Raw genomic sequence first — 16,256 nt, 5'->3', positions numbered from 1 at the left:
AAGTGTGCGGGGGTCATGTAATGTAAAAGCAATAACGATTTTACTAATATAACCATGTATTGGTACCAGGGGCATAACTAGAAATCACAGGGCCCCATAGCAAAATTTTGTTTGGGGGCCTGTGATTTCTAGTTACACCCCTTGCAGAGTCCACCTGAGACTCCACACAGCCCACCTGAGAATGACCCTGCAGAGCCCACCATAGACTCTCTTTAGTGCGCTCTGCAGGGTCTCAGGTGGGCCGGTCACACCCCTGCACACCTCTTACCTGTCAGCCCCAATCCGCTGTCAGCTTCCTCCACCGCTGGGCCCCGCCTCCTCCCACTCCATGGTCGCCGGTGGGCCCGTCTCCTCCTCTACCGGGCCCTGCCTCCTCCCCCACTGCCGACGATGGCTCCCTCCACCGCAGCTGCTGGCTGTTACTAACTAAGCAGCGGCTGTGAGGAGGAACGCGCCGCTGCACAGATCACTGACAGGTTGTCAGTGAACTGAACAGCGGCGCATTCCTCCTCACAGACGCCATTGACAGCCAGAAGCGTTCGATGCCATAACAACCCAGGCAGCCCGCACGGCATCAGGGGGACCCCTTTGTTCCTCGTCATGGCTGGGCCGCCCTGTGCCCCATAGCTGCCTCCTGGGTCACAATGGCGATAGTTCCGCCACTGATTGGTACATTTGTTCTATACTACTTGATAAATCATACAATACGATTTTTATTTAAATTCTTATGGTTTGATTTACATGTAGTACAGAACATTAGTAAAATCTGTATTGCAATTACACAGCATATTACTAAACACATGGACTGAATATACATTACAGCAAATGTTTAGTGATATGCCTGTAAATATAACACAGTCCAGAATCTTCCTCCCCAGTCCTGCTCCCAGACCCCAGCCTGTGTGCTAAAGACAGATGTAAAGTTAAATACAGATAAGTGTAAATAAAGATAAAGAAAACTGTTTGTTTTTTCAGATTTACCTGTGCTGTCTGACTGTACCCTCCCCCCTCCTTCTCCTCTGTGCCTGCCGGATCTCTGTGACAGGCATCGGTGGAGGAGATCACAGCAGGAGACACGGACGGACGGCCGGTCACTTCACAGGCTGGCTGCTACTGAGAACGGATGTCCGTTCTGTCTCCCCACCGGCTCAAACGCACAGCTCATTTTCTGTTCTGTTTGCCGCTGGGTGTGAAAGGGACAGCTGCTGTGGGCCCCTTTACGTTATGGGGCCCAGGGCAAGTGCCCCTTATGCCCTGCAGTAAAGACGGCCCTGGGCCTCGGGATCCCTCCTCTCAACACACGTAGATCGTCTGGGAGCCAGCGCCGTTGGACGTGTAGTATAGGTAAGTGTTTGGGAACAAGCAAAGGTAGCAGGTCATTTTTTACCTTAATGCAGGGAATGCATTAAGGTAAAAAATGGATAGCCTTTAGTTCTACTTTAAAGCATTTTTCTCAGTTTGAATAGATTGTCATGTGATACTATATTATGGCCAATAGTTGGAGCTGAAACACATAGGAAATAAATATTTATTTCTTTATGCTCTTCATCTCCATCTATTGGGCAAAATGCAGCAATACATGGCAAACTGGGGAAACAACTACTGTATATTAAGAATATTATTATTTGGCATTATTTACCTAGAACAAATATTAAAGAATGGTCACTGTGGCTTTTGTGACTGGTATTATATCCACCCCCATCTTGTAGTTTTCTGCAGGCAACCTATAATGGTTGGGGCTTGCTTGGTCCATCCCATAGCTCTATCTATGTATGTAAAATGAACATGAAAAGATTATAAATTAATTTGTATGAGAAAGAAATATCTGTTTCTATAGTCCCAAGTCTCATTGTCTGAGGTTTGATTTTTTAAAAAACTTTTTCACGTTGAAGTTCTCAAAGTAGGGAACACTATAACTATAAAAAAGAGAAATAATATGATCTTGTGGGTTTCATCTGTTACATACAGTATAAAATAGGGATGCACCGATATATCGGCCTAAAAAATAATATTTAAAAAAATTGAAAAAATAAAAATAAAAAAAATTTTCGGTATCGGTTTCGGTTTCGGCCTGACATTTTTTTTTATTTCGGTTTCGTTTCGGTTTTAAAAATTCCATTTCGGTGCACCTCTAGTATAAAACCTTACAATAAATGTCTTTATAGTTACTGTTTAGATGGAAATTACATGATACAAAATGGCAGAGGCAGCACAGAACATAATGAAAATGAACAACCATCCTACATCATAGAAAGTCCTTAGGAAGAAGCACATTGATTGAAGGGTGACATCACCATGCTAATATATGGATACTGACTAGAGGGAGACTTATAATTAGGCGGGTTAAGCTTGTACTTATTTGGAGTATAGTTTTGGTTCCCAAATGGAAATTTAGGTAAGTGATACTTGTTTAAGCATGTCACAAAACCTCTCTCAATCCCATTTGCTTATCCTTGGACCAAGACATGGTAACTCTAGGGCCAGTGGACAGCAGTTGACATTTCTGGACCCTGCTTCTTTAGTTCCCAGATGGAAATTTTTGTTACAATAATGTTAATGGAAACCTAGCTCTGCTTTCGCAAGCTAGTTATGACTACATGATACTGGTTTAACCATATCAGAACACCTCCCTCCATCCCATTTGGTTGTCTGTGGATGAAGGCATGGTAACCCTAGGGCCAGTGAACAGCAACTGTCATTTCTGTACCCTGCTTTTTTAGTTCCCAAATGTAAAATTTGGTTACAGTACTGTTAACGGAATGCTGACAATGTTTTCACAAGCTAGCTCTGACTAAATGACTCTAGATTAACCAGTTCACAACACCTCCATCTCGTTTGGTTGTCCTCGGATTAAAACATGGGAACGCCCACATCCAGGTGAACTCCCATCTGCTAGCAGGTACTCATTGCATTGCACTTCAACCATACATGCTTCAACCATACACGCTTCAATCGTACCAATGATTTAGTGTGTCCATAACTTACTCTTTTCCCCCTTACCCCTTCTTTTTATCCCCTCTACTACATCCTTACGCGTGCCCCTTGACGTCATCCTAACATACACTAAAAAAATTCTGGGGGTGTTCTTACTCCTTACTTCTTACCTCATATTACTTTCATTACATTATTGTTATTTCCAGTAAAAGGCTGTCGAGGATATAAAATCACATGATATTTGTTTTATTTGTTTTAATGACGAAAATGCATAAGTTGCCTACGACATGTAGCCGGCTGGCTGCATGATTGCATACCATTGTATATGATTCATCTACCACCAGTTGTTATGTATTCTACGAAATTCAATAAAAATATACATGACTAAAAAAAAACATGTGAACCCTAGGACCAGTTGACAGCAGCTGTCATTTCTGTACACTGCACCGGCTCAAACACTGTCCACATGCTGGTTTGCCTAAGCACAAAGGGGAGGGTTAGTATCATTTTCAGTATATGGGCAGTGTCGAATTTACAAAATAAGTCATAATGGATGCAATAAAATGCTGCAAAGCTGAGAGATTTTCAATAGCCCTTAAAACGTGTGCCCAGTTCTCTTATCTTGTCAGGAATTGAAACTTTATCTTGTGTCTAAAATGAAAAAAAAATGGCAAATTAAGGTGTACAACAGTTATAACAAAAACCTGTAGATTTCGGAATATTCACCAAAATCTATTTAAGGTCTGTCCGTGTGTGGCCATGCAACAAATGTATCTATATAAAAAAGCATCTATGCATGTTCAATGTTCAATTTTGATCAGCAAGAATTACCTGTCTTGATAGTCCAAAGTCTTGTTGTCTGAGGTTTCATTTTTCAAGAGAGAAATGTTCATGTTGAAGTTCTCTAAGGACATAATGCCAAAGCCACAAGGAGGAATAATGTGATCTTCTATGTTTGTTCCGTTAAAAACGGTTCCTAATCTTATCGCTGATTTTCTTTATCTTCACGCCCATTGATGGAAATTACATGATACAAAATGGTGGAGACCACACAAAATGAAATGATATTTAATAAGGATGTGCAAGAATACTACTTGTTAACTGGCTTAAACTTGGGTGGCACAGTGGTGTATCGGTTAGCCCTTGTGCCTTGCCGCACTCAGGGTCCCCGGTACAAATCCTGGTCAGGACACTATCTGCGGGGAGTTTGCATGTTCTCTCTGTGTTTGCATGGGTTTTCTTCCATACTCCAAAGACATGCTGGAAAGTTAATTGGCTCCTGTCTAAATTGGCCTCCTATGTATCTGTGTGAGATAGGAACATTATATGGTATGCTCCTCGAGGGCAGGGACTAATGTGCAACTATATAAATACCTGTAAAAAAATAAACTCTATTCTGGGTCATTTGATCCTTTTTTTGTGAACATTTAACTGTATCTGGCAAAATGCAATGAAAGTAGGAATGAAGTAGGAATGAGAGATCTATTTTGAGGGAGATAATTCAGGACACACACCATAGTGTACACAGTGGCATAACTACCACCATAGCGACCCATGCGGTCGCTATGGGGCCCAGGGCAGAGGCGGGCTCAGTCAGGAGGCTGGGGCCCAGCAGGGGAAGAAGAGGGGGCTGGGGCCCAACAGCGCAACACCTGTGAACACCAGCAGCATGTAAAGAATGAATGGCCATTGACCCTGCAGATCAGAATGTGGGGATACACACTGCATATGAGGCGCTATGGGAAGCTGGGACGAGCTGTACCATTGTGTCCATTCTGGCTGCCTCCGCCCTGACCCCTACTGGCTGCACACAGTGCTGGCTGCACAGAGCTCACAGTGCCATTGACATGGAAGAGGGATCGCTGGAGCCCCAGCTCAGTTCACCGACAGCCAACAGCAAGAGGGGCAGCACCCACTCCTCACAGCGCCAAGTGAGTGCCAGCTGTACCAGGGGCATTCCATTTTATCAGAAGGCTAGTCTCAATATTGCAGTATATGCCATTCCAATATACACTCTCAGGTGGGCTCTGTGGGGGTCTCAGGTGGGCTGTGCTGGGTCTTAGGGGGGCTTTGCGGGGTCTATGGTGGGCTATGTGGGGTTTCAGGTGGGCCCAGGAGGGCGCCGCCCTAGGCAAACGCCTAGTTTGCCTCATGGCCTGGGGGCAGATTTGCAGGAGGTTTGTTGCATCTTGCTTGAAATCTAAAATCTTGATACTAAATTCTGGCCATTTTCAAGACTAATAGGCAGGGGCAAACAAAGGCCATTGGGAGCTGGGCACTGCCCATGGGGGGTGTTTAACAAAGCAAAAGGATATTTAAAAATATGAACAACAGTGGGGAGAGGGTCCTTTTAATGCAACTTTGAGGGTAACATGGAAAATCACCAATCCTTTCAATTACATGCTTGGGAGATGTGAAAGCTTTTAATCCCACTAGATCCTTGCGCTCTCATTTCCCTCTTGTCTTCTTGCTATAGGAGACTGGAGAACATGAAGTTTTCCTTATCAAGAAGCATGCCACAGTGCATATACCTGTAATGTGAATAGATGGTCATCATGAGATTTGATCATTCTAGACAGTCAAAGTCGAGTATGTATTCCCTAATAGTGATGAGCCGAACACCCCCGTGTTCGGTTTCGAACATGCAGCCCATCCTTATTCCCTAATAATGAAAAGTATTTACATCCATTTTATCCACTCATTTCCACACTACTTTGAAGTTCAGATCTATCCAAGAAGGCGCTTTCCAGCCTGGCTGGAATTGATTTGATGACATTGTCCTTAAAGTCTCGGCAAAAGAATACATAGAGAATAGGATTTATGCAGCTGTTGAAGTAAGCCAGACATATGAAAATTTCATTGATCAGGTTATCCAGTTGGTATTTAGCTTTGCCAATGTGGATGAGGGGCCACGTATAATATGGGAACCAGCATATGAAGAAACATAACACAACTGCAATTAATATTTGGTAGGAATGCTGAGATCGTTTTGGTCCCCTCCTTTTTTTCAGCTTCAGAAATATAAGTCCATAACAAACAAGGATAACACTGAAAGGTAGCACAAACATTATGGCAAATCTAGTTTTTCGCAACATTCTCACATATCGATCTGAAGAACTGTACACAATTTGCTCGGACTTTTCCATACAATCTGAAAAGTCAAGGTGCAGGTTGTGAATGACAACGAATGGAACACTCAAAATCAGACAAAACCCCCAAACCATGCCAGAAATAATGTGTGCTAATTTGCGTGTCCTTTGTAGCTTTGCCCAAATTGGCCTTAGTATGGACACACAACGGTCAATGCTGATGATGGTAAGGAAGTAGACACTGCTGCACATGTTTAGAATCAATGCCATTACACTGATTTTACACAACTCTTCAGGAAAATAAGAGAAGGTGAACAAAGACCATTCTACAATGGCAAAGGGAAGAAAGGAGCAGCACAGGAAGTCAGCGATGGCCAAGTTGAGGAACCACACTGCACTGACGGTCTTCATCTTGAACCCAGCGATCCAAATGATTAAACCATTTCCCAAAATTCCAACAATACATGCGAAACTGTAGCAAGTGATGCAAAAAGCCTTCAGATATGGAAAAACAGTGGACGAAACATAGAAAGTGTCATTGCCCCCGGCAGTATAATTTTCATGGGACTGATTGTCATCTGTGGTTTCCATGTTGAATAAATATCTGCAAGTATAAATATAAAAAAATTGTCAGTACAGCATATCCATTATGCGTGAAAGTATGCCTTATACTCAAAAATGTAGAGAGCAAAAGCACATAAAACATAGGTTTCATTCAAAGTGAGGCTCGCTCAATGCACTGGATGCAGATGACCAACTGTCTAACCCAGGGGTAGGCAGCCTCAGCACTCCAGCTGTGAGGAAACTCCAAATGCCATCATGCCTCTGGCTCTTGGGGTTATGCCTGTGGCTGTCAGGGTCTTGCAATACCTCAAGGACTTGTAGTTCCAAAACAGCTGGTGTGCCAAGGTTGCCAATCCCTGCTCTAACCCATTCAACAACATGTAATTGCTGCATCAAAAGTGCATGATGGCTTACATGTTTTGTTTATCATATATTCAAACTATTAACAAACTAATATCAGTAAAACAAAAAGTCAAAGCATAGCTAAACCCAAAAACAAAATTGTTAAATTTGGCAACTTCTCATTCCTTAGATGTGGTGGTGGCATTAGCTTTCATTTTCCAGGTTATTTATCTTCATTTTCACCTGGTGATCCCACCAGTAACACACTTTCTGCCCTAGAATAACAAGACTCACTCACCATACTGTATCAGGACAAGGGAAACAAGACCAAAGACACCCGCCCTTCTGTTATTATCCATAACATTGAGGGACGTGGTTCTATAGTTCTCAGAGCTAACTGGGAACTATGTAATTTATAACAGTCAGCACAGTTAGTTGTAGGTAGAAAGAGAGTGCTGGAATCCCTGTGTATTTACTGTTTTTGTCATCTAATAGTGATGTGAATATTTGTTATCTGGCTAATGGATAGGCAGCTGTCACTGGCCTGTGGGTCTCCACAGTATCCTTGTCTTGACACATCAGAAGTAGCAATTGAAGCAACACACTAATTAAAATAGTCCAGATACAACTTTATTCCACTAGGGTTTAGGGGACAATCAAGTAGAATAGCCAATGCCTTCAACATAGATTCGGTAAATGATGTTGTATATACTGTAACAGGGTGCCAGTAAAACCTGCCAGGTTGGCCGGAAAGGTGATTCACGGTAGATACATTCCGCCACGGATTCTTAGAAGGAAAATAGCTCTTTACCCAGTATTAGTAAAACACGTCCTGGGGCTGGTGTTACTAGGAGTCCTATAGAGCTCTAGGTGGGACAGGCTCTTATTTCCGTGGACCGTAGTTTGGTGAGGACTGCACAGGTCTTCATTAGTGTTCAGCTGGACCCAGCTGGGGGAGATGTGTGTCTGAGTGGAAAGTGAGACAGTGTGCTGTAAGCAGCAAGTGTTTGTGTTGGGAATCAAGTATGTCAGCAGGACAGGGACCTGTGGATGGACTGTAACTGTTCCCATAGAGGAAATGGACCCAGCTCAAAGGACTATCACTAATACCCATTAAGGCTCAGTGGAGCAGAACTTAATTTTGTTTGTGACAATTACTTTTTGGCTGGATGCCTGTAACCTTTTTTGTTTATTGCAGTCTGGGATTAAAATGGGCAATTTTGTTAAAGAGACTGTGAGTCTCTTTAACATCCCTGCCATCCCTGGCTGGCCAAAACTGGACCTGAACCGGGGGTATAAACTCAGCAAGGTAGATGTGCTAACCACCAAGCTACTGTGCTGTCCCGTATGGAGCATATACATTATTATAAACATGAGATACAAAGCCAGGTTCCTGGCTCCATAAACATTCAGTAAAGGTCTTCTAAATTCTAGGGCTGTTACTGATTAAAATTTTCGTGTTCGATTAATCAAATTTTTTTTACATCGATTAATCGCTGCATCTGTGTACATTCAACCTTTGATGAAAAGTTTGGATGGTTCTCCCAACATATTGTAACCCACATGGACATATGAATACATAAATGACAAATTGTGATGAGAAGTTCAGGAAGGTATTGACGGGCCGTGCTATGCCTGTACTGGTGAAAATTATTTTGTGATCACTTTTGTCAAGAGGCTAGACATCTGGGTACCCCACATGAGAAGCACCCCAGTGATGCTTTGGTTTGGTGAACGTTTAATGGGGTTTTAAGTCAGCACTAAGCCATTGTTAGCACAGTTAGAGAGCACAGAAGGTTATCAGTAGGGATGCACCAATACCGTTTTTTCAATATCGAGAACGAGTACTGAGTACCGGTGCCGTGTGCCCAGATCATCAGAAAGTCGGGAGGAGAATCATGAGTCATGACCCACCACCCGGTTTCCTGATTAGAAAAACAGCAGGTTCCATGCTCCCTTGGCACTGCCGATCAGAGGGAGTAGTTTTACTAAACAGAATCCAAATCTGTCCTAATGGAGAGGCTTAGGACTGAAATTAGACGATTATGTTTCTCTCCTTCACTTAATTAACGCAACTCGCTCCTCGCAGTCTCTCCTAACATTGCAAAGGAAGTTAAGCATGTAGAAATGTTAACTCTTAAAACATTAACTCAAGTAAAAGCAGTTTAAACTGCAAGAAGCATTTTTTACATATTGTTTTAGCATATGCTATGTGAATGGGAACATGTAACAAATATAAAATATGTGGAAATACACTTTAAATTTGCATCTGTACTCCAGTTATTATTAAAACAAACAAATAAAACAAAAAACATTGCTTTGGCTACTTTGACTTACGTATCTAGGTGCCCTCTGTTTTATCCTTTCTGTTCGGATCAGTGTTTGATGAGGATAATATACACAGACTTTAATTACTGACATATAAACTCACATGAATACGTCAGGGTAAAATAAGGAAATTCTTCTTCTGCTTTTCCGTAAGCATTAATTAGTTGCAACAAAAATACATTCTAGATGATAAGAGCTTAATCACATTTAAAGGGTTAGTACATCCGAAATTGATTTGTCTAATAATCAGAATAATCCTCTGGATTCTTACATCTCTCTATGGCTTCTTCAGTAAGATGTCCACATCTCTATCCCAAGCTCCAACCAGTTGTGTCCTTCGTGTGGTGGGCTCGTTTTCATGTTGCTTTCTCTTTGCATTATGGAGGATATGTCCTACCAATGAACAGACTGGTCCAATTCCACTCTTGAAAACTCTGCTCCTTTAGGCATCCACCTCACCTTGTCGTTATCATTAGATGCTCCTCTCTGCAAGTTCCTCTACTGGCTGCCGATAACAGAGAATAAACAGAACATAAGCTTTGCATATTTCCATCTCTGCCAGTGAATGCAACCTCAGTTCTGACAGTGGTACACCTCAACATCTTTACACAAGATCTATTGTATTCTCTTCCCCTTGTTCTGAAATCAATGTTCTCATGCATTTTAAAGTGACACTAGACTTAGGTGTTAAATTTTAAAAATGCTAAAGCACTGAGTATTATAAAAAATATGATTATTATTTTTATTAGTAGTAGTAGTAGTAGTAGTAATAGTATTTTTAGCATTATTATTCTTTTTTTTTATTATTGTTATTTTAATAAAACCTGCAGATTTAACAATGCAGAAAATGACTTCTGAAATGACATTAACATATCAAAGCTTAAAGTGATTCTAAACTCAGGAGTTAAACCTTAAAATACATTCAAGTACCTTAATTATTAACAAAAATGAATCTTATTTTTGTATCACTCAGCTGTAGATCCTCAAATCATCTCTGAATTGGTGCTGACACAGTCCTTCCTTCTGGAGGGGGGGCTACTTTAGTTACCCATGGTCCCTGTGTGTGTTGTGAAGTAGTCACCACTCCAAGATCACTCCCATGATGGACTACAATCTCACCTTTAGTTGACTAGACCTTTAGGGAAAGGGAACCTTGACTGCTGGAATCATGGGAACTAAGAGAGGTTGGTAGTACAAAATCCCCTCCCTGGATGCAAGCGTAAGGGTTTTCTGATTTGCTAATATGGAGTCATAGGCAGAGATATGGCTAGGTGTTAAAAAGGCTAAGGGGAAGGCTCACTGGCCTCTTTGGAGTTGACCAGCAAGCTGAACATGCCCACCCACCCTTACTCTTTATTCAAGTTTGTCACATCTTTGTTGGTAGTTTCTGACCTTGCCAGCTCAATCTGTTATCACAGTAACAGTTGGTGAAAATTCCTGGATGGCTGGATGCCTGTCTACAACTGACGGTGAAGACGGGTGGTCTATGTTATGTTATACAGTATAGTTATGATGTTTGGGTGCTCACCTATGACCAGCACAAATTAATGTACAGTAAAGAGTTGTGAAATTATGATGTTACAATCAATAAAGCTGTGATCTTGCCCTTCCAAAAAAAAGAGTCAATTTGTCTAGTAGTAAATTGAATGCAAACTACTGAAAAATTAAAAGAATTTCTGACAACTACACATTGTAAACGACTAAATTAGCAAAGGGCAATGTTTTATTCATCTATACAAATAATAACAGGTAATGATATGTTTACCTGATAGAATATGTCTTTTCATGCAGAGAAGGAATAGTGAGGGTTGGGATTCTGAAATTGTAGTATTTAACCTTGGTGTCTTCATCTTCTGTTCTACAGACCTTAGTAAAGAGAAAAGGATGTTTCAACATGTGTGTTTGCTGCAACGTTGCACACACATTTTCTTTATTGTCTATTTCTTATGAAAATGTAGCTGTTTTGTTATCTGTTAAATTAGACATATGCCCAATTAGAACCCGAACCAAACAGAATCTCCCCCGACCTCGGTCACATTGTCCAATACATAGTGCTTGCAGCATTTTGTTTGGATTGGACCAGACCGCAGGCATAATGTGCCTTGTGTTCCCGTGTGGCCGATCGCATTGCAGCCAGAGGGCGTAGCTACGGTGCCATTCACTTCAATGGACCATCACGCCCCCTCCTGCCCCACAACATATTAAACTGGCCGCAATGCGATGCAGTGTGTTCTGGCAAGAATCGGGCCAGAACACATGGTGTCTGGTGGGAACCAGGCCTTTATGTTAAAAACTGAGGTTTTAGTTGCACATCCTTTGCAAAATATATGGAAGCCACACTGCCTTGCCAAGGCTCCTCTGTGTGGTGTGTTCCCTACTCTAATCTTTGCATGACTCCATCTTGGAGATACATTGAGTACAAGTATGCCTGGAGGTAGCCCATCTCTCCAGGCATACCTGCACTCCATTTATCTATTGCTGTATATGCTCCAAGATAGAGGCTCTCATAGATTAGAATTAGGACCAAATTACACAGAAGAGTCTTGGTAAAGCAGTGTGGCTTCCATATATTTTGCAAAAGTTGTGTAATTTGTAGAGAGTGTAATTTGTTTTCTTTTGGCCAAGCTAGCTGGTAAATGTGCTTGGAAATGTTTGTGTTTGTACTTTGTGTATTACTGTCACGTACCTGGTGGAGGCCCAGTGATATGAGGGCTCCCCTTTTACCTCCTGTTGGGCACCTCCTGGAGTTGGGACAGAGTATTCAGGACACAGAGGTGCATGGGTGCCTACAGCTGATCCGGATACAGTGAGGTGTCAGCAGTCAGTCTGAAAACTGGAGAGCACCAAAGAACAGGATCAGCAACAGCCGGGCAGCCAGGACATCAGACAGGCAGCAAGGCCAGGAGACAAGCTGGAGTGAAACACAGCCAGGTGGTAAGATACACAGGCAGTAGACAAGGAGTGAAGTAAGGATAGGAGACAAGGTCAGACACAGCCAGGCCGCAGAGGTACAAAGGCAGTAAAGAGAAAGCTTTGTCAGGGTACAAGCCGGAGTCAGTAGCCAGGAATCAGGATATCACAGTATCAGGCAAGTGGGGTAAGAAATACAAGGAAGAAACATGTAGGTCAGGTCATAGGAGGGAGAAGCTGATGACCACTAAGCATCTCTCCTCTCGTTCATGCGTGTGCACATTAGCCAATGCATTCCTACGCACTAGTGTAGCTCTTTGCCGTAAACCACGTCCACACACATATCTCCTGGCAAACCCTCAGCTTGAACCTCCTGTCACACATGCACACACACAGATCTTTGGTCAAAGTCTCGAGCTTGATCTTCCTGTTGCCCATGCACACTCGCTGATCTTGATGCCAGCCCCAAAGTCGCTGACAAAACTGAACTTTTGGGAGTGTCAAATTCCTATGTCTCCCACTGCACTCACTGGTCCCTCCTAAGTCACTAAAGGGCACATCACTGAGGGAGGGACACAGGAGATCAATAAAAGTCAAGGAGAGGAGGAGAGTGTTGAGGGAAAGAGAGGAGAGGAGGAGAGAGGAGAGGAAGTGACAGGGAAGCAAAATTAGAGGAGAGGGAAAGAAAGGTAAGGGGAGGGGAAGGAATGAGTAGGGTAGGGAGGGGAGGTACTGGGAAGGGAATGGAATGGAGAGAAGAGAGAGGAGGGGACATTTATGGGAGGAAAAGTAAGGTTAGAAAAGGAAAAGTCAAGGGCAGGGGAGACGTAGAGAGGAGGTATTGAAAGAAAAAGGAAAACCAACAGCCACATTTTACTTTTCATACACCATTGCTTTATTAAGGGAAGGAACAATAATACATACACGTATACTACGTACATATTCTACAGGTAAAGTGGTGGTTCAGCTTTTCAGAACTATACTTGGGTAGATCTTAGCAAAAAAGGGGTGGCGCTATGCAAGAACATAATACCAGAATAAATATAAAGTGCCAGACAATATTATATTTGTGCTTGTGTAGAGATGGGTGGTATGAAGCGCATATAAGCGATATATAATCCATGTTTGAATAGAGAGAAAGCACCTTAGCATAGTAAGATCTCTGGATGGAAAACTCGGAATCTACACATGATCCCATGCTCACACAGTTATCAAATAATAGAATAGAGTTTCTAATACATATATATATGTGCGATTCGTATCGTTACGAATCGAAATTCGTTCGAATTTTCCTGAAATTCAGAGATTCGGAAGCATCCGAAATCCGAATTGCAGTTTCCGAATTATATTCCGTTAACGAATTTCGGATCCGAATTTCTTTGAAACAGGAACTAATATTACCCCTGTAAATGAGGTTGAACAACATGACAAGATTTTTTTTTTTTCATCCGAAATACGGATCCGCTGCTGCTGAGAGTTGCATTACAATACACAGGCAGGAAATACGAAATTCTGTTGACGGAAAACAGAACATTCGTTATATTGAAGTTAAAAAGCAAAGTACATTTTATATTGGAGTTGATGGTAGTTTTTTTAAAATACGAAATTCGGATACGGAATCCGTTAACGGAATTCGTATTTCGTTTTGGTTGACCAATCAGAGGTTTTCTCTTCTGCTGCTGAGAGTTGCATTACAATACAGGCAGGAAATACGAAATTCCGTTGACGTATTTTCGTTCCGCTACGAACATTCTATATATATATATGCACAGTATATATTCTTTTGAGGCTGTATGTATTTTTTTCAAGATGTATATAAAAACCAGAAGCAATTTTCTTTTTTTTGCATTGAAGGTTGAGTGAGTACAGCAGCTGGAGCACCTTTTTAATACTTTTGACTGCACTCGAGACTGGTTTAATGTAATTTCTGCTCAAGCTGGATGCAGGCTTTACATAAAAATTCCCTGCCCCGCAGGTCAATGTAAACAAAGGGGTGGAATGCCTCTTCTGATCTCATTTAAATTATATGGTCATATTAGGTAAATGTAATTTACTAAGTATAGCAATGCAACCATATTGACATCACTACATCCTACCTCTTTCCCTCCCACAGCTGATTGGGCAGCACAGAAGGAGCTTCCTTCTGGGTTTGGAGGAGCTCAGGTTCGGACCAGCGTCGGTCCAAGCCTGAGCTCATCCCTAATGAGAATGTGGCAGTATTGACATTTTTATATTATGTAAATATAACCTATTATAAGCCAGGATTTCCCTTCTAGCAAAACCACTTAATTCATGCAAATGTATTAGTGTGAAGATGGCATACGACAAACCAAAACAATTCTGTTGTGTAAAAGAAACCATATGTAAAGAATATACATGTAAATGTTAAAAATGTTCAGCCTTTATTTAAAGGGTTATTCACAAAAGGGTGAAGAGATTGGAGAAGACAGGATAAGGGAACAATCTAGGACAACATAGCTGAACTGGAAAATGAGTTGGGGAATATTTTTTTTTTGGCAACTATAGGGATAAGATGTAAATTACAATATAATTAGTCTTTCAAAATATATTAAAAATACAACTATTTACTGAATTGTCAATACTGGCCCACAATTGTGTTTAATCAATCACTATTTTTTTCCCAGCAAAAACGTAGATTAGAAAAAAAAAGGGTTTTAGGTGACCAAGACACCAAGACTACAACCACTTTAGAGTCTTAGCTTTAAGTTCTTGCAAAGACATCAATAATTCATTTTTGGTATGTTTTTTAGATCAATTTCAAGAGTGTTTGAGCCAATGTCTTCTTCACCACCTTTAAGTTCGTACCTATCAGAGAAGGCTTTCTCCAGCCTGGCTGGGATGGACTTGAAGAACCTATCCTTAAAGTCTCGGGAAAAGAACACATAGAGAACGGGATTGATGCAACTGTTGAAGTAAGCCAGACATATACAAATTTCATTTATCAAGTTATCTAATTGGTAGTCAATCTGACCGATGTGCATGAATGGCCAAGTATAATACGGAAACCAACAGATGAAAAAACAGAGCACTACAGTGATCACCATCCGGTAGGACTGATAAGATATTCTTTTCATCAGTTTTTTCAGCTTATAAAAAAGTAGACCATAAGAAATAAGAATAATGGCCAAGGGCAACACAAACATTAAAGCAAATCTGATGATCCGTAAACTTTTTACGAGGTGATCAGCAGAAGAGAAAAACATCTGAGTATCCTTCGAAGCACAGTCTGAAAAATCATTTGCAAAATAATAGGCAGCGATGGGAGCACTCAAAATCAGGCAAACAGCCCAAATAATGACCGATATGACACGGGCCACGTCGAGTGTTCTGTGTATTCTTGTCCAAATTGGCCACACTATGGACACACAACGATCAACACTGATGGCAGTTAGGAAGTAGACACTGCTGCACATGCTAAAAAGCAACACAACTGAGCTGGTAAGACATAGCTCATGGGGAAAACTAAATAAGGTGAACAAAGACCATTCGGCAATCCGGACGGGAAGAAATGCAGAGCATATAAAGTCAGCAATTGCCAAGTTGAGGAACCACAACGCATTGACAGTCTTCACCTTAAATCCAGCAATCCAAATGACTAAGCAATTTCCTACAATCCCGACAATAAATGTGATACTGTAGCAAAGTATACAGAAGGCTTTGAGAAATGAAAAAAGACTTTCTGAAACAAAGAAGAAAGTGTGATCATCCCATACAGTGTCATTATTAGCCGATTGGTTGAAATAATAAGGGTTCCATGCTGTATCATTTTCAAAAGATCGATTATACATTCCAGACTCCATGTTTATCTGTAAAAAGAAAAACTAACATTAGTAAGATAGGCTAGTACAATGAGTATTAATGGGACCCTGTCATGTTTCTAAAAATGCTAATAGCAGGTCCCTACAATAGAGAAGCGCCTACATGCACCTACCTCTCTGGTGATCCATGTCTTCTACTTGCCTCCATTCCAGTGCTGCAGCCAGCAGCAAAGTCTTCGAAATTCAACACAATTAGGAGTGTGGGGTGCCTGTGTCCTCTGCCGTGTGCTATGGTTCCATCTTCTAACAT

General features: G+C 41.5%; 1 protein-coding gene across 1 annotated transcript; it reads right to left on the bottom strand.

The window, feature by feature from the left end:
* Positions 1-5,624: 5,624 nt before the first annotated feature.
* On the bottom strand, positions 5,625-16,256 carry LOC108798772 (C3a anaphylatoxin chemotactic receptor-like). The gene is made up of 3 exons (XM_018570553.1): positions 16,120-16,256; positions 14,994-15,092; positions 5,625-6,627 (listed from the first exon to the last, which is right to left on the bottom strand). Exons 1-3 carry the CDS (start codon positions 16,254-16,256, stop codon positions 5,625-5,627), a joined length of 1,239 nt encoding a protein of 412 aa, XP_018426055.1.

This window comes from Nanorana parkeri, unplaced genomic scaffold (assembly GCF_000935625.1).
Source record: "Nanorana parkeri isolate BGI_ZX_2015 unplaced genomic scaffold, ASM93562v1 scaffold1554, whole genome shotgun sequence".
NCBI lineage: Eukaryota > Metazoa > Chordata > Amphibia > Anura > Dicroglossidae > Nanorana > Nanorana parkeri.
The sequence above is the reverse complement of the archived record's forward strand: the minus strand, read 5'-3'. Positions and strand labels throughout refer to the sequence as shown.

Coding starts and splice junctions, on each gene's coding strand:
- LOC108798772 (XM_018570553.1), bottom strand. CDS start 16,256: ATGTTAGAAGATGGAACCATAGCACACGGCAGAGGACACAGGCACCCC. Junction 15,093..16,119: donor AGACATGGATCACCAGAGAG/GTAGGTGCATGT, acceptor TTACTTCAACAG/TTGCATCAATCCCGTTCTCT. Junction 6,628..14,993: donor GAGAAAGCCTTCTCTGATAG/GTACGAACTTAA, acceptor TTATACTTGCAG/ATATTTATTCAACATGGAAA.